Source organism: Pelophylax lessonae (genome assembly GCF_965119305.1).
Source record: "Pelophylax lessonae genome assembly, chromosome: 7".
NCBI classification, from domain to species: domain Eukaryota; kingdom Metazoa; phylum Chordata; class Amphibia; order Anura; family Ranidae; genus Pelophylax; species Pelophylax lessonae.
Genome location: NC_138774.1, coordinates 201,545,921 through 201,565,514, shown reverse-complemented (window position 1 = coordinate 201,565,514; position 19,594 = coordinate 201,545,921). Strand labels below are relative to the sequence as shown.

At 40.9% G+C, this 19,594-nt stretch overlaps 1 protein-coding gene across 3 annotated transcripts in view; it reads right to left on the bottom strand.

Moving 5' to 3' along the window:
* The window catches only part of CXXC1 (CXXC finger protein 1), a 43,860-nt gene that overhangs the window by 11,789 nt on the left and 12,477 nt on the right, over window positions 1-19,594 (bottom strand). For 2 of the 3 annotated variants that reach the window (XM_082262989.1, XM_082262988.1), the window contains exons 4-12: window positions 19,456-19,589; window positions 16,861-17,022; window positions 16,235-16,390; window positions 16,050-16,157; window positions 6,821-7,005; window positions 2,545-2,752; window positions 2,323-2,433; window positions 222-271; window positions 16-112 (exon numbers count right to left, since the gene is read on the bottom strand). In XM_082262989.1, coding sequence (XP_082119115.1) covers window positions 16-112; window positions 222-271; window positions 2,323-2,433; window positions 2,545-2,752; window positions 6,821-7,005; window positions 16,050-16,157; window positions 16,235-16,390; window positions 16,861-17,022; window positions 19,456-19,589 — 1,211 coding nt within the window. The remainder of the gene's footprint in view (window positions 1-15; window positions 113-221; window positions 272-2,322; window positions 2,434-2,544; window positions 2,753-6,820; window positions 7,006-16,049; window positions 16,158-16,234; window positions 16,391-16,860; window positions 17,023-19,455; window positions 19,590-19,594) is intronic. The other variant, XM_082262990.1, reaches the window with a different exon arrangement.

Here is a 19,594-nt window from a genome sequence, read left to right as displayed (position 1 = left end):
CAAATAAAGCCTAACCTTGGGGTCTCGTGAATGTTCTGGACACAAAACTTGCAGTCGCTTGCAGTAGGTTTTACTCTGTGGGTTGTACACATCACAAAAGAGACGCGTAGCTCTGCAAATGGTAAAACAAATATGTTTATGAACACCAAGCATAGGCAAAGACACCGCAGGGCAGAGCAGTGATAAAAGGTGACTGTAAGATCCAGGAAAGCAAAACATACCCTTCAATTCTGGTAGGGTACATTGATCCAAAGGATGTCTGGCTTTCATACTAGGAAAAAAAAGCACAACAGAAGAATTACTGATTACCCAAAATAAACGAGAAACCTACATACAGCTTTATTAAAAATCAATTCTAGACTCTTTTATAATAAATGCAGAAAAATTCCAGGAAGCGGTCTGTAGCGTCGGGTCACATGATTCTGTGTTGAACATTCTTTCTCCATGAAGCCCACATTGTTACACAGCTCAGCAGTCGGTGTTCACAATATAAAAGATTATCATCAACAAAGCAATGTTCTGCACAGAGGTATCATGCTGACTTCCAAACAGCCCTCAGCTTTCTAGTGGATATTTGTGTGCTGACAGATGGTAAATCACTCAACACCCCAAATCCAGAAAAAAGGGTTATCCACGTCAGCTGCGGAAGGTTTGACTCCCTTCATGACCAGGCCATTTTTTGCTATTCGGCACTGCGCTACTTTAACTGGCGATTGCTTGGCCAGGCAACGATGTACCCAAACAAAATGTATATCATTTTATTTCACGTAAACAGAGCTTTCTTTTGATGGTATTTGATCACCACTGTTTTTTGTTTGCACTATAAATACAAAAAGCCTGAAAATTTTGAAAATAAAAACAATATTTTTTACTTTCTGTTGTAAAATGTATTAAATAAAAAAAAAATCTAATTTCTTCATAAATTTTGGGCAAAATGTATTCTGTACATGTTTTTGATCGAAAAATATTCCCAATAAGTGTATATTGTTCGGTTTGCATGACAGTTATAGTGCCTACAAACTATGGTATATATACAGGCGGTTCTCGGGTTACAAACATCCGACTTACAAACGACTCCTACTTACAAATGGAGGGAGGCAACATGTGAGAGGAAATCTACCCCTAGGAAGGGAAATTCACTCCTGTAAGAGTTCTCATGGGAAAAAGGTGTCTCCACTGAAGCTTTTACACTAATCCTTGTTTCCACAACAACCCAAAATCTTAACAATCCAGTTGTCACGGGGGCACAAAATGAGGTGAAATCTTCTTTACAGGGGTACAGACAGCAAAAAAAAAAAAATGGTACAGGGGTGTTAACCCTTCCCTATGCAATCCCAAAAAAATAAAAATTGTTCTTTTGGCTGGAGCTACACTTAAAAAATGTACCTATTCCGACTTACAAACAAATTCGACTTATCAACAAACCTACAGACCCCTATCTTGTTTGTAACCCAGGGTCCGCCTGTACTGGAATTTTTTTTTCTACTACTAATGGCAGTCATCATTGACTTGTAATAGGACTGCGATAGTGCAGCAGATAATCTGACACTAACTGACACTGGCGGGAAACTAACTGCCATAGACATCACCAATGGCAATAATATACTGATCAGTGATAATACTATTCACTCTACTAAGGACACCGGCTAGGGCAATCAAGGGGTTAAATATGTGCCTAACTGTGTGAAATGTGTGTAAAGTGTGCTGCTTTTGCTAGGAGATCTCAGGTTCTCATCTCTCCAGGGATGAGAAACTGACATATTGTTCCTTCTGTACAGAGTCCTGTGTTGTTTACCAAAAAAGAGCTTTGGGCTGTGATTGCACACAGTCGATCAGCAGGTCCCGGCTATAAATTATTGTCAGGGACTTGCTGAAAGGCTCCTGCTGTGTGCCATTAAAGCGGGTGCCCTGCTGGGGGCGCGCATGTGCGCGCCCTAAACTTGGAAGTAGATGGCAACATATGGGTACGTTCCTTTGTCTACAGCGGCTGCTCTTCCGCAGTACATTGCGGGTGGGCCGTTTGCTAAGTGTTTAAAGAGTTTAGACTCCTGGAAAACTTCTATGAAAAATAAAGAAAGGTTTGTGTTCTGCCCAAGACATTTCTCCCCACAGTCATTCAGTCCTGGGTTTCAGCTCTCAGCTCACCTTAGCCACACCTAGCAAATACAACGTAGAAGAAAGAAAAGAACAAGCTCAGATGGATTGCCTATGAACTAGGCACACGCTTATTACAAACATATAGTTATTGGTCTGCAGTATGCGTCCTTTCTTCTATCTGGTATTCTCTTTGAATATGGTTGGTATTCTTCAGAATATTCTCACCTTGGCATAACAGCGCTCCATGTGCCTCAGAGCAACTTTGGGATTAATTGGATGGCCACAAGACACACAGAAAATCTGGAAATCAGTGTCATCACTGTCCCCGTCATTGGTCTGTTAAAAATAAATAAATATTCATGGTTAAACATGTACTCTTTCCCCTCCTTGATTCTCCTACTGCAAACATGCTCCAGTGATTTACCAAAGTTCGACAAATGGCCATACCTCTTCATCCTCTCGGATCTGTTGCTGTTTGGCTTTGCTGATTACGCCCTCCAGCTCATGAAAGCGACGCTCCATTTCTTGAAGCTTTGTTCGTGCTTGCTGCTGCTCTCTGCGGATTCGTTCCAGCAACTTCTTTCCCTGTTCCTCTGCAACGCATGGGTTCTGTTGCCACTGTTGGATGCGCTGTGGAAGGATCTCGTATATCCGACTGAAGACAAACATAAAGCAGAAAGAGAAAATCATAGCAGGTCTAAATCTATTTTAAAGAACTCTGCTTTGCACTGTTAACATCCTAAAGGCAAAACCTAGTGTACTCACAATGGACTCATTTAGGTAATATTGCAGTGTTCACCTGAGCTCCGTGTGACAGCAAAGCAATAGGTTTACTTTAAAGGATAAGTTCACCTTCCGTAACATGTTATGGGTGGACTGGCCCTCGCACCCTCCCTGATTACCCGATCTGATAGCTAGCAGGGATCTCTCCCCCCCCCCCCTGCAAACTGTCACAATTTAAGAAAAAAAAAGTGGCCAAGTGGGGCTATGAAACCAATACCACAGCGCAAAAACAGTGAAATAAACAAATGCGTAGGATATATATATATATACTATTACGCACATATTTTCTAGAGTCACACCATACTGTGTGTGATATATATATGTGTACTATTAAACACACGTCAATATTGGGTGAAAAATGTAAAAAAAAAAATCAGTAGGTGATTTTTTTTTTTTTTATTGAGATGTGTGTTTAATAGTACATGTATATATATCACACACAGCATGGTGTGTCTCTAGGATATATGTGCGTAATAGTACATGTATATATATCACACACAGCATGGTGTGTCTCTAGGATATATGTGCGTAATAGTACATGTATATATATCACACACAGCATGGTGTGTCTCTAGGATATATGTGCGTAATAGTACATGTATATATATCACACACAGCATGGTGTGTCTCTAGGATATATGTGCGTAATAGTACATGTATATATATCACACACAGCATGGTGTGTCTCTAGGATATATGTGCGTAATAGTACATGTATATATATCACACACAGCATGGTGTGTCTCTAGGATATATGTGCGTAATAGTACATGTATATATATCACACACAGCATGGTGTGTCTCTAGGATATATGTGCGTAATAGTACATGTATATATATCACACACAGCATGGTGTGTCTCTAGGATATATGTGCGTAATAGTACATGTATATATATCACACACAGCATGGTGTGTCTCTAGGATATATGTGCGTAATAGTACATGTATATATATCACACACAGCATGGTGTGTCTCTAGGATATATGTGCGTAATAGTACATGTATATATATCACACACAGCATGGTGTGTCTCTAGGATATATGTGCGTAATAGTACATGTATATATATCACACACAGCATGGTGTGTCTCTAGGATATATGTGCGTAATAGTACATGTATATATATATATATCACACACAGCATGGTGTGTCTCTAGGATATATGTGCGTAATAGTACATGTATATATATCACACACAGCATGGTGTGGCTCTAGGATATATGTGCGTAATAGTGTATATATATATATATATATATATATATATATATATATATATATCCTACGCATTTGTTTATTTCCTTGTTTCTGCGCTGTGGTATTGGTTTCATTTGATTTGAGTCACTTCATGATGAACAGCAGCAACAGTTCTTAGAAGTAATAGATATTCACATAAGCGCAGGGAGGACATTTGTCATTATATCTTTTACAAGTGGGGCTATGGCGTCATCACTCATTCACCGTGTCCTATGAATAGAAAACAACAAGGTCCAGCTGCCTTTGTGGCTGTCGGCTTGTAGTTTTCAATGAACTACCACGGCGCTGTAGGGCGCCATTGTAGTTCATGCTCTCTTCCTGTCAGAATTGTATCTGCTTGCCCGTACATGGCACCATCTGCTGATCACTGGTGCAATGTTTTACAGGCTCCAAAAACAAATGAATGCACATTTGTTTACTTGCAAAAAATTTATTATTTTCTTCTTAAAAAAGTCAACTTATCCTTTAATCTCTGGACCCCACTTATATATAATCACCTTTCCTATGCTCCCCCTGCTGGTCCATCTGCTGCAAAGAGAAACTCCCTTTCTTTCATGTGACAGCACTGGTGCTTTGTGACTAGCTCAGTTATCTGTCACATGGGGGCAAAGGGATGGTTCTCAGTTCTACTGTGAAAAATTTCAGTCTCCTGTGAAAAAAATAAAAGTCAGCAGCTAAAAAAACAGCCACTCCCCTGTCCCACGATCCAGCGGTGAGCTCACCCCAGTCTGTTTCACCCGCTGTCTTCTTTCCTCGGCGCCGGAATCTTCACTATGGGAACCCGGCTGTGACAGCTTGCGGCTTCACAGCCGGGTGCCCACTGCGCATAGCGAGCCATGCTGCGCATAGTGAAGGGTGGATGCCGTTTTCTGGGACCAGTCAGTGTCCCAGAAGGCTGCAGAGGGAAGGGAAACTTCCGAAAGCAGTCGGAACGGAAGTGTGGAAGGGTACCTGTCAAAATTGGGTACGCGCTCCACCCCCCTGCTCAAAAGTGCCAATTCTTCAAGAGGAGAAGGGGATGAGAACTTCCCCTTTTGGGTGGAGTGAATCTGTTGTTTAGCTCCTTTTAGGGTTAATTTAGGGATTTGTAGATTAGCCACTAGAGAGAGCTTGTCAGTGTAAGTGCAATCACTCTGTCTGTCTCTAAACACTGTTGAGGTTACATATTAGCCACACAGGAAGTGCAATATTTCCAATCAGCCCACCAACCCAAAAATTTGCATTGTAAGGCAGCCCATAGATTATGCAATTTTCTTTCCTGCAAACCACGGGTTGCAGGAAAGAAAACCGCTCAACTCCCCCAGCAACACAGTCAGTGCTGATAGGGTAAAGCCTCCTGTGGAGCTATTTTGTTATCCCGATGGGGGGGGGGGGGGGGGGGAACACAGTGACTACTGCTAGCAGCTATAGCTGCTGGCAATAATCGCATGCTAAAAAACTGACTTGCTGGTTGTACTCCAGTCAAACGATGGTTCGACATTGGTATAATCAGCCTGCCCATAGATGGATCAAATCTCAGCCAGTACGTGCAGAACTGCCCGAGATTCGATCCATCTATGGCTGGCTTAAGAAGGAACATTAAAGCGCAACCACAGTGTAGCACCTCAAAGCAGGAAGCAGAGTATGTAATCAGCAAAAATGACTACTCTAATGGATATATATATATATAATGACAAGTTACAAAGAAAAAAGCTATTTAAATATTAATACATATTATCATCATGCTAATATAAATAACAAAAAATCAGAACATACTTTATATAACCTTTAAATGGCTACCTAATGCAAACACAATTTTAGAAAAAAATAAAAACATATTTATGAGTCTGCAGATTATTATAAGGCTTTAGGGGACAGGGTGGGAGAGCTTTGCTGTTTTAAGACTTTATAGGATTTGCAAAAAATATTACCGTAAAGGGTAGGCCGCACCCCTATATATGTCACAAAAAATAAAGGAAAGGAAAAAAATATATACGCACTATAAAGAGATGTATACACTATCCCATCATTATAGCATTTCTACATAAAGTCCACGCCTGCTATACAACTTGAGTCTACTCACGGAACTGTCGTCCGCCCCATGATTTTACACACGAGGGGTCAGTATGCACTAAACTTATCGATATTTATCGATTATTATGATTTGTTACATATATTACACAGCCTGACGCCATATATCTTGTTATATTATATACTGTATATTTATTGTATTCTTTTTTCATATACTTTATAGAACACTAGTTGGTTTCTTGGTCTCTTAAGCCCTGAAGAAGCAAAACCAAGCGAAACGCGTTGGCAGCGCAGGGACCATTTTCCACCTTCTCTTGTTAAGACCCACCACTTGGTTATCCTAATTCGTGTTCTTGTTTTTTATATTATATGTTATATGTATGTATGTCTTTAGAGCATGCTTGCACACGCCTTTTTATGAGAAAGAATTTGACTAATAAACATGCGTTTTTAACAAACTTTCTGTGTTGTACCATATTCTGATCATCTCATTCTGGCCTACAAAACCCCACTTTTTTCTTTCCTTTATTTTTTGTGACTTTATAGGATTTGTTTCAGTGGTCGTCTTCAATAAACACACGAATGGTAGCTTCTACAAGGAAAGCTGCAAATCTTTTGCCAGAAAAAAGCCTAATGAAAGTAGAGAATTGTAATGTAGGCCACTGCACTCACTTGGCTGCCAGCTTCATGCCGCAGTCATCGGAGCAGTACTTCGAGTTGGCCCGCGCTGGCTGGACACAGCTTGGCCCCAAACACTGGCGCAGTGACGAGTAATCTCTGTTTTCCAAGCGCTCCGAGTGCTTGGCCTTGTCCTTGTGCCTTTGCTTCTGCTTGTGTCTCTTGTATTTGTCATCCTTCTAAAGGATACATGAAAACAATAAAAATTATTCAGCATATGACAAGCTTAGATCGGGATATTGAAAGCCCAAAACTGTGAAGGCACATAATGTGCAGAGGTAGCACAAAAATCAGAAAGGATATCTTGGTAATACCAGTCACATTTCTTTTCCACATGCTGCTTCATGTTACTACCAGGCTGGTTTAACAGTTTGAATATCTTAAAGCAGTAATAAACCAAAATCAGAAAATACATTGCAGCTAACCAGTCCCTAAATATGGTGGCTGCATTTGTTTTTTTTTCCCTTTTTTCCTATACTTTTACTTGATGATCTGGCCAGTTACACACCTCCTGTCTTAGGGCTCTTTCACACGGTCCGCCTCCGTAGGCGGATCCGTGCTGCTCAGCGGGGATCGATCCGCGATCCCCGCTGAGCCGGTGGATGACAGCTCTGTCTCCGCCTGCAGTGCGGAGAGGGAGGTGTCACAGCCCCCGCTGCTCTCTATGGGGAATGGGATGAGAGCGGACCGCCTGTCCGCTCTCATCCGATCCCCAGGACGGATTGAAAATAGGGTTTTCATCCATCCGGATTTCACGGACAGGATCGGATGCCAGCGGGTGTCAGCGGACATGTCTCCGCTGACATCCGCTGCTCCATAGGGCTGAATGGGGCACTGGATCAGATCCGCCTAAAAAACTGACAGGCGGATCTGATCGGAACGCCTGTGTGAAAGAGCCCTTAGGGTGTCTCCTCTGGATGGAGGAGCAACAAAAACACCTTTGGACAGCAGCATTGTCAGTCTGGGGAGAGGGGAGAGTTAAGCTGGATACGCACTATACAACTTTTGTTGGAAGATTTCCTTTAGATTTACCTTTTCTATGTAGTGCAAGGGCCTGCCAGATTGCATACAAATTGAAAGTGTTTAGATTTGACCTCATATTATATGGTTTTGGTAAATCTAAAGGAAAAAATCTAAAGAAAATTGTATAGTGTGTATGGCCCATTAGATGCACTAGCAAATTTAGTTGGACTTGACTAAGGAATTAAAGCTAAACTCCAGTTAAAACTTTTTAGGCAGTTACAGCAACAGTTTTTTCTTCCTTTTGGGACAAAAGTTATACATAAACAAATAAAAGTTGACCATTGTAAGCACTCCTGTCAGTAGTAAATAGTTTTGTTCCACCCTCTAACTGGAACTTTTTTTTAGGAAACTTAATCAAAGAAGTTGAAAAATAACAGATTTACTGGTTGGACCACCAGATGAAAATAAAGAAGAAAAATCTAAAAAAAAGTGCAGCCACCACATCTAAAAATTGGTAAGCAGCAATATAATAAATTATAGTTTTGTGGTTTAATACCGCTTTAAAGTATATCTAGTGTGTGTGTATTTATATATGTTCTGCTTTCATTTAAATCATACCAAGCAAAGCATATCCTTAGACACTTTTTTTCCTAGGACTACATCACCTACGCTGCATTGTCACCTTAATCTGCACGGACTATGACTATAAGCAGCTCCGCCAAAACACATTGTGCTAGCGCATCCTGCCATGGTCAACACAGCAAGACTGATATTCAGTTGCCTCTGGAGCACAGAAAAATCCACAGGAAGTTCATACAAAAGGGGCGATTTACTAAAACTGGTGCAGCCATGTATAGTAACCTTATAGTATAGAAAGCCGTATAGTAAGTACCATATAGTAAGCTTCTATCTTCAGCTGTTTCAATCAAGCCTAGAAGCTGATTGGTCACTATGCACAGTTGGATCAGATTCTGTGTACACCAGTTTTGGTAAATCGCCTCCGAAGAGTGTACAGGAGATACACAGTGCAGGGAGAAAAACATGACCAAACTAAGGGAAAACTGTGTAAGTGATAATTAAACCTGCGCTACCCTAAAATAAATCCTTATAGGTGTATGTGTAAATATTGCAGCTGCTGTTCACCGAGTAAATGACTCAGAAAAGGTATGTAAAAATAATCAATTAAACACAGCGCTTGCATACATGAATAAAAAAAAATATAAAATACATATAAATGATCATGTGACTCAAAAGAATAATAAAAAAATTTAATTTTAATTATTCTTTTGAGTCACATGATCATATATATGTATTTTATATATTTTTTATGTATTTAATTTTTATTATTCTTTTGAGTCACATGATCATGTATATGTATTTTATATATTTTTTATTCATATATGCAAGCGCTGTGTTTAATTGATTATTTTTACGTAAGGGAAAACTGTACTTTATTAAAAGAAGACGTTTGGGATGCAGAAAAAAACAAAAATACATACTCTCACCTCCATGGTCTGATACTGCAGCTGTCCCCCAGCTCTAAGCTTGAGAATTAGGCAATAACGTGACTGCTGACCACTCAGGTCTCAGTCAGCTCTGAGCAGCCACTCTCTGCTCTGCTCCTCCAGCGCTCACTGGAGCACCGGGCGGACCAAGTGCTGGGAGTCAGGGTCAGTTGTCAATCAGTGCTCTGGGTGGATCACGGCAATATGGGTCTGCTAAGATAGCCAACAGCAGGCTTAAGCTCCTGGGTCACAGGGGAGCTTAAGTCAGTGCACTCCTGTGACCCTTAGAGCCGGTTCACACTGAGGCGATCCGACTTGCCGGGGCGACCTGGGGTGAGCTCCGAGGTCGCGGTGCGAGCTGTGCACCGCGACCTCGGAGCGACATGCACGGACTTCATATTATTGAAGTCAATGCAGGTCGCTCCAGGTCGCCCCAAAGTAGTACAGGACCCTTTTTCTAAGTCGGAGCGACTTGTGTCGCTCCTATTAGAACGGGTCCTGTGCTAATCTATGGCAGGCGACCCACGGCGACTTGTCAGGCGACCAGGTCGCCTGACAAGTCGCCCCAGTGTAAACGGGGTCTTAAGAGAGGTATGGCCAAAAAAGCTTTGGCCATAATTCGGTTAACGAAAAAAATATTGCAATCCTGCTTTTCTTGTGCCCTACAAAACTAAGGCTGGACAAACATAGATCATTTTTTTGCAATCAGCCGTTGGGCTGATCAAAAAAACACAGATTCCCCTGTCCACACAAGTGAAGTGGATGCATGATTCCCCCCCACTGTGCTACTGTTCTCAGACAACGGGGACTCCTGCTCAGCTCTGCAACCTGTTAGCTGCAGGCGCTGATCAAATTAAAGTTTTCCAACAGTCCCATTAGAGAGAAGTCATTCATGAGGTCCGGATGAATTTCTATCCATCTGTGGCCAGGTTTAGTATTCTTTTGCGCGAGTTTAATTCTAATTTAATTGTGATCAATTGGTAACTTTTGCTTGATATATATGGGCTTTTTTTTAAATGTATAAAAGGGACAGTAAACCCAACCCACAGACTATTGGGCTGCATCAACTACAAGCTACTTATATCTCTAGGAAACTTCAGCAACGAGATCTTCCTTTAAATGAAACCGCAGGTGCAATCTGGGGAGATTGTACAAATGTATCTATGTATATACTGGTATAAATATGTATGAGATAATAGCATAATAAATTTATTTTATTTTATTTATTTATTTCAATACTATGTATTTCCTCGTTGTGTGATTAGAGAGCTATTTAGGTCAGTATCTATTTCATATGTGCAATCATGTTATTTTGTGTACAATCATGTTATTTAATATGTATGTTATGGTATCAGCTGTCTTGATTATGTTTACCATTATTACTGTATTATCTACCATATAACTTTTTTACATGAATAAAAAGTTGTCAATTCATATATTATGTTTTATTATGCTATTATGTCATACATATTTATACCAGTATATACATGTATAGATACATTTGTACAATCTCCCCAGATTGCACCTGCGGTTTCATTTAAAGTCCCAAACTCCCTTATATTTATTCAATTGCTTTAGGGATGGAGGTATTGACCCTACCATGTCATATCCTCATTTAAAGTCCCAATTTTTGTCCCCCTGTTCGTCTTAAAACAAGATCTTCCTGCCATAGTCTCTGGCTATATTCCTTGACTTCACCTTGCAATCTTCTTCCTCTTGCAGCAAATGGGTGCACAACTTAAAACACATGAAGCAGGAGAGGTGGGCCCAGATCCAAGAATAAGCATATTTAGTTTAGGGGTGCACCGATCCAACTTTTTTGGTCCTGATACCGATATCTGGCATTGTGTATCTGCCGATACCGATAACGGTACCGATCCAGAATTACACAAATAAAGCATGCGGCTGCAGTACAGAGCAAAGCCGCTGCTTCGTGTGTATGGCTCCTCCATTCACAGGCGGAGTGCATCTGATATCACTCCGCCTGTGAGCCAGACCTATACAGGAATTAGCGGCTCCCATCCCATACTACTACTACACCAAGTAAGGGACGGCTGAGCCGGGACTCAGCAAAACCGGATCGGCACGTAGATCGGTTAATTTTACTGATCCCCCGATCCAGCTATTGTGGCAGTATCGGCGCCGATATCCGATCCTAATATCAGATCGGTGCATCCCTAGTTTAGTTGGTAAGTGCGTCCTGGATCTTTACATTCCTTCACTTTACAGCAGAGTGGAGGCAATGTCCAGGCACCAGGAGGTGCCTGCTATTTACAGTAAGCATCATTTAGAATTTTTGGCCTCTTTATGACAGGTAGAACACAATCTAAGCAGCTCTAAAATGATAAAAATGAAACTATAGAGGAACTTACGCCCAATTCCAAAATGTCTTCCTTCATGGCGGACACACATTTGTTAATCACATTATAAAACAAATATAAAAGCCCCCATTAGGAGACTGGAACCCCCTTTGTAGAGGCCACAGCATTTGCCCATAGCTGGGAACCCAAGTACAGAGATCTCACCATCAAAGTTCCTGAGAGGTTAAATAAACAATTAGGAGATTTAAATTTTCCAGCACCTACAAAAAAATGAAAGATCAGTTTTGGATGATCCAGCCCTTTAAATTTTATAAAAGCATATTTAAAAAATGCCTTTACACAGGCATTATTATTTCTTGATTAATTTCAAAAATACATATTCTGCATTAGGAGTGTCCTTGTCTTATTACAGTAAAAACCCCTCATCTTCTGATACAGAAGCCACTGCACCCTGAAACTCAGCAATCCGGTGTCTATAGAAAACTGGGCATTGGGGACCTCCTGATCAACCTGCTAAATGCCTGCTGCAGATCCATATGGTGCAGAGATGGGAATCATATAGAGCCAATGGAACTGCAGTGTTCATGCACCAAGGTGAAGGAGGTCTACAGTGCAATTGTTTCTATAAGAAAAACACAATCACTGAGTTGTCAGTCATCCTGGAGCAGATTCGGTGTCAGAAGGTAATTCTTTTTTTCTTTTAAGCCAGATAGACCCTGGAGGCAGGGTATATATTTTTAGGGGGTATCATGGAGTTATCCTTTAAATTTGATCATCTTCATTGAAAAAGCAGGTTATCGGTACACAGGAATGAATATTTCTTACTGCACGTTGTGGACTTAATGTTAATGAGCTATTCCATGCGACAAGTAAAACCCACAAGCTACTAAATGTATCCACAGCTGTGTTAAATTCAGAAATTTACTTTGATTTACCATAATCTGTGTTCTCTGTATTATACTGCAACCAGAATCCAGAAATCACAGGTTAAGTAAGAGAGCACTTTATGAAATCAGTGGTATGTGATATCCACTCTATATGCTTTCTGCCTTCTAGCTTGAATGCTCTGGGTCTGGACAAAAAATCTTATCTTCATCTCATTATTTGTTGTGCCCTCACTGATCCAGAATGCTTCTGCTACCTTTCCCAGTCTGAGTGCTGCTATGCGGAGGACATAAAGGGTATCTCAATTTTTGTTGAAAAAAATAGCAAACAATGAAAAAAAAAAATACAGATCAGATTTTGAGCATCCCCTGCAATAAAAATGTCATTTTTGGTGATACTCTCAAAGGGAAATCACATCTAAAGAGATGTAGACCCAAAAGCTTTCCTCATTAGAACCCTGCAGCTGAAGCAGCTGATTGATAATTATAAAAGCACTTCTGCACAGATTCACTAAGCACATGGACACAGACAAAAAAACAGCAATTCAGAATAACAAAGGGTAGGAATCTGCAACAAAGTTTGTTAAAATCCCAGCAATGTAGACAGATCACCCAGAAGGGAATGTTTTTTTCTCAAGAAAAGTGGAGTTACGCTCTAAAGATACTCTCTAAAGATACACACCTGTGTACAGAATGTCTCCAGGCTGCCCTACTGAATTGCAGATTGAAAGGGAAAAGTAATTTTTAATAACATTCAATTACAATATAACTTGTGTCGCTATATTATTGTTTTCCTAATTTTTTCCCCCACAAAAGTGTTGTTACCCTTTAAAGAGGAAGTAAACGCCTCATTTTTATTTTTTTTCTTCCCTGTAAAGTAAATGCATTATGTGACACTTACCTCCAAACGAAGCCCTCGTCATCCCCGCTCGCGGCCGCATCGATTTTCTGCCGCCTTCCTTCCTGGTCTGCGCTCTCCAGCTATGCTACTGGCCGGGAGCTGTCGCCGGTCATGGCACAGGGCTCTGAAGAAACAGCACAGATAGCTGTTTCTTCAGAGCGCATGCACCGATAACGTCATTGGCTGCATGAAATGTAAATATACATTAAACGGTGAAAGTTTAGGAGATATTTACAGTACCTATAGGTAAAAGTTCTAAGAGTGGGTTTACAACCACTTTAAGTATGCAGATAAAAGACATATTTGGGTACTTAAAGAGGTTGTAAACTCATCGCATACTAGCTCATTATGAAATACTTACCTTAGAACGAGCCCCCGCCGTGCCGCCCGGTTACCTGTATGACGGGCGACATCGTTCAGTCGCCCGTCTTCCGGGATCGCGGCATCCGGCCATCTGACATGCGCGCGGGAGCCGACGGTCACGGCACGGGCCTCTGAAGGAACGGCACCAGCGGCCATTCCTTCAGAGCGCATGCGCCAGTGACATCACTGGCTGCATTTAAGGTAAATATCTCCTAAACGGTGCATGTTTAGGAGATATTTACAGTACCTATAGGTAAGCCTTATCATAGGCTTACCTATAGGTAAAAGTTGCAGAGGAGGGTTTACTTCCTCTTTAAAGTGAAGCTGTTAGCACAGGGTCACTTGAATACAAAACATACTTGGAAAAAGTAGACTGCATATGCTTACCTTTCTTAAAAATCCACAGCTTCACTGTTCACTGTCATCTACAAGTATTCACATGTCTGTGTGTGTGAATAAACTGCTTTAACCACCGCTTGTTGTAGTTTCAACCGCTGGCTTGTACTTCACTACAGCACATATGAGCTGGCAGGAGGAAATACAGTAAGTGGCAGGGGAAACTAGGTATTCGACCTATCCAACTGGTCGAGTCTTTCCAGAGAACAGTAAGCAGCGAAGCTGCGACTTTCAAGAAATGGACCGCTGGAAAGCTAAGTATATGAGGTCTTCTTTTTGCAAATTTACATACAAATGAACCTGTGCTTTAATATTTTGAGTCACTGGGGTGGATTTACTAAGAGAACATAGACTGTTCACTTTAGGTTGCCCTTAGCAGAGTAATTTCCCAGAGAGCTTAGTGAATGAGGAGAAGATCTGCTGACTTTCATCATCCAACCATGTGCAAGCTAAAATGATGGGTTTTTATTCCTTGCACGTGATTGCGTATTCTTTGAAATGTGAAATTTCACCACATTCACTAAGCTCTGTGGCAAATTACCTTGCAAAGTGTACAGCCTATTAGTCTTTAGTAAATCAACCCTACTGACTCAGAAGAAGTAAGCATATAAGGACTCATGCCTTTTCACCAACTTTTTGAATCTGGATACTTGTTCGTGGTCATTGATTCAGAAAGTACTGAAGCCAGTAGATCAGCTGAACAGTTAGGCACCTAGCAGTTTCAGAAGCAAGACCATAATGGCAACCCCAAAATTTATCTCAGAAAAGGGTTACTGAAACCCACGGTTAGCATGCCTAAATACAAATATGGGGCAAACACAGCCCTATCACTAGTGTGTCTACGCTCTTGGTGTTCAATCAACAATCCTTAAAGCATAACTCCACTTTTGTTGAGAAAAAAACATTCCCCTCTGGGTGATCTCTGTACATTACAAGGATTGTAACAAACTTTGTTGTAGATTCCTACCTTTTGTTATTCTGAAGAAATCCCTGTTTGTTCCTCTGTGCTGAATGGGGCTAATGGGAGTGGTTTCATAATTATCAAACAGCTGTGCAGCTGCTGAGCACTAACGAGGAAAGATGCAGGGTCTGCATCTCTTTAGATGTGTTCCTATTGGGAGTATCTCACCAAAAATGACATTTTTGTTGCAGGGGATGCCTGATATCTGACTTGTATCCTAGACAAACTTTTGGGAAAGTCTGCGAGCCAATCACACAAGCAGAAAATTATGTTTCTGGGGTGTGGTCAGTACACATTCTGTATACAGAACAACTCCAGGTAGCCATATTGCATTTTCAGAAAATTATAGCGACAGTAGATTGATAGGAAAGGTCATTTTTAATAAAATTCAAATACAATATGACTCGTGTGGCAATTGTATACACTATATTATTTTTTTCTTTATTTGCTATTTTTTCCCCCCACAAAAGTGGAGTAACACTTTAAGAAAGGGGGAGCAATGGGGCCCATTTCACAGAATCAAAGCCATTGCCGTCTCAGGCTCCGTTGTTTTCAAGGAAGAAGAGCGCAAGGCGGAGTGAATGCCTTACTTACAGCTTGTAATTTCAACACATCCTTTCAGCCTAGGCATCAGCGGAAAACACAGTAGGTTTTCAGAAAATCCACAGATGCCCCCCTTTAACCAACTGTGTGTATAGGATGTTACTATCTGTAAAAACCTGCACCTGACATTGCTAAGAAAGATTGGCTGCAAGAGATTTTCCAGCATTCAGGAAAATGTTCCTTACCAACAAGGAGCATGGGATCAGTTACTTTACATCCCATAGACGGCCCGTTGTTAGAGCTCACTGACGCAGTTCCAATGCTAACCAAAAGTTGGCCTAAGTATGTGGCCCACTTAGGCTTCCACGAGGCAAAAACTGACATACCTTTTTGTCTGACTTCTTCTCGCGTCTCTTAACGTGCTTTACTTTGACGGCTCTCTTCCTCAGCACAGAGTCGAGAAACGGCGCGTCGTCTGTGTCACTGAGCCACGGCTGCAGAAACACAAGTCTTATTATGAAAGTTCTACAGCTAGAGGTATCTCCATCTACTCCCAGCAAAGTTCAGTTACCAAGTTATGGTCATCGAAAGCTCCTCCAGCACACAGTTCTTGATACAGATCTGGATCCAGAGGAAGGTCGTCGTCAGACAGAGATTCGGCAAGGCTGGGCGGTTCTGGGGTATCCCTAAACACTGCAAGTTCATCGTCCTTAACACGCAGCATTTTCTGAAGACAACCCATAGCAGATGTATGAGAAGATTATTATCGGGCAAAAAGCAAATTGGAGCAAAACACACCAACCAATCAGAAACTCACAACAGATGAAATCCCCTAGCTGATGGATTGTTTTAGGCCGATGCCTTCCTTTTTTGAACTTTTCATATAATATGCTCATATTTTATTAGAGGAACTTCAGTGCAATCTAGCCTCAGAAAAATCCTTGAGTGGGTCTCATTGGAAAAACCGTTTCAGCTAATCAATGGGATTAAAATGTGGGGACCCCAGCTGTCAGCAAAGGGCAGGCTATATGCACAGACCTTCTGCTTTCTAGCTGAATATGGAAAACCTCTTGAAGGCATCTTATGCAAACAGCTCAACTGGCCTTTTCTACAGTGTGGGGCAGGTGTTAAATGCAGAGAGAATAACAACGCTGACAGGTCACTCACAAGGCAAAGCTCACGCAGTGACATTCTTACCCGTGCTCTCACTTGACACTGACGTAAACGGCACTTTTGTCGGATCTTGTTGGGACCTCCAAACTTCTTCATGTCTCTACAGAAATCGCACTGTCCACAATCCTCTGTGCGGCTGCAAGATTCACACTCACCGCACATCCTTGCAGAACGTTTAATCTGTTGCTAAAACAAATAACACGTATAAGGCAGTTTAATACTTTGTTCAAAAGGAAGACCTACAAGAGGTGGGAAACAGAGGCACTGTTACAACGCATGCTTGGATGTATGGCTTCTCTATTTAACCAAATACAATTTAACCATTTCAGGCCTCACACTTGTACATCCCCCTATGGATCAGAGCAATTCTTACATTTCTGCTATGGGCCAATTTGTTTGGCAATAACTTTGTTACCTAAAGTGATTGTAACGTCCAAATAGTTTTATTCTTAAAAATAACAAACATGTTATACTTACCTGTTCTGTGCAATAGATTTGCAGAGAGTGGCCTTGATCCTCCTCTTCTGGCTTTCCCCATAGGCGCTCTTGGCTCCTCCTCTTGGTGTGCCACCATAGCAAGCTGCTTCCTATTGTGGCACACCTGCGGCCTCAATCCTGAGCCGCGCTGCCTGTGTCCATAGACACAGATTGCATGTCTCGACACCGCCCCCACTTCTTTGTCACAGGATTTGACTGAAAGCAGTGGGAACCAATGGCAAAGCCTGTGACAACAGAGCCACTATGGATCGAGTGAGGACTCGGGTAACCATGAGAGAGGAAAAGGAGGTGAGGGGGCGATACCTTGTTGCAGGAATTGCATTAAGGTAAAAAATGTTTAGGCTTCAGAACCACTTTAAGATAATAAACATGAATATATTATATATATATATAAACAGTATATATATATATATATATATATATATTACACACACACACACACCATATAAAATTAGAATATCATCAAAAAGTTAATTTATTTCAGTATTTCAATTCAAAAAGTGAAACTCATATTTTATATAGATGCGTTACACAGAGTGATATATTTCAAACATTTGTTTCTTTTAATTTTAATGAATATGGCTTACAACTAGTGAAAACCCAAAATTCTGTAGCTCAAAAAATGTGATTACATAAGACCAATAAAAAAAGGATTTTTAATACAGAAATGTTGGCTTCCTGAAAAGTATGTCCATGTCCAGTATAGTATGCACTCAATTCTTGGTCGGGGCTCCTTTTGCATGAATTACTGCACCAGTGCGGCGTGGCATGGAGGTGATCAGCCTGTGGCCCTGCTGAGACGATATGGAAGCCCAGGTTTCTTTGATAGTGGTCTTCAGTTCGTCTGCATTGTTGGGTCTGGTGTCTCATTTTACTCTTGACAATAAACCACAGATTATCTGTGCGGTTTAGTTCAGGAGAGTTTGCTGACCAACCAAACACACCATGATCATTAAACCATGTACTGGTACTTTTGGCAGTGTGGACAGATGCCAAGTCCTGCTGGAAAATGAAATCCGCATCTCCATAAAGCTGGTCAGCAGAAGGAAGCATGAAGTGCTCTAGAATTTCCTGGTAGGTTCATTTTCCAGCAGGACTTGGCACCTGCCCACAATGCCAAAAGTACCAATACCTGGTGTAATGATCATGGTATCACTGTGCTTGATTGGACAGCAAACTCGCCTGACCCAAACCCCAGAGAGAATCTGTGGGTTATTGTCAAGAGAAAGATGAGACACTAGACCCATCAATGCAGATGAGCTGAAGGCCGCTATCAAAGAAACCTGGGATTCCATATCACCTCAACAATGTCACAGGCTGATCGCCTCCATGCCATGCCGCATTGATGCAGTAATTCATGCAAAAGGAGCAACGACCAAGTATTTGTGCATACTGTACTACACTGTACATACTTTTCAGTAAGCCAACATTTCTGTATTAAAAATCCTTTTTTTTAAATCAGTCTTAGGTAATATTCTATTTTCTGAAATGCTGAATTTTGGGTTTTCATTAGCTGTAATCCATAATCATCAACATTAAAAGAAAGAAATTCTGGAAATATATCACTTTGTGTATAATAACTCATTAATATAAAATATACGAGTTTGACTTTTTAAATTGAATTACTAAAATAAATAAACTTGTTGATGATATTCTAATTTGATGGCCTGTATATATTTTTTTTCTTTTTTTTTTAGGACAAATAAGGGTTTCTTCTAGTGATACTAGAAATTGTTTTGTACTTTATGCAATCTATACACCTTGTTTGCATCAGATGGGTTTTGCCTTCTAATATAAGTCTATAGGAATTCAAACCCCACTTAAGGGCAGTCAAATGCAGGTCAGAAGGAGATCAAGTGCACCTGTCAAAAAATTCTGAATGATCCCAGAATGGTGTTAAAACTGATGCCAGCAACACAAGCCCAAAGCCCATTGACACAGTCCATTATAAACATACATTCAAAGCTGGTGTAGACCTATGTTTTGTTTTGGGGTGATGGCGTCGCTGCCAGCGAATCTAAATTTATTCAGCTTTGATTTTGCCTGTTCATACTCAAATAGGATTATTGCAATGAATGATATAAATGTGCTGTGGTTTCTTATTTCAAAAAGGTATAATACCTTACTGCCACTGCTGGTGCTATTCCTCCTCTTGTCGCTCTTTATCAACTCTTCGTTCTCGTCCCTCTCCGTCTCTTTCTCCCTATCCTTGCTCTTCTTATGTCGGTATTTAATCTCCAAATGGGGATATTTGTCTGGA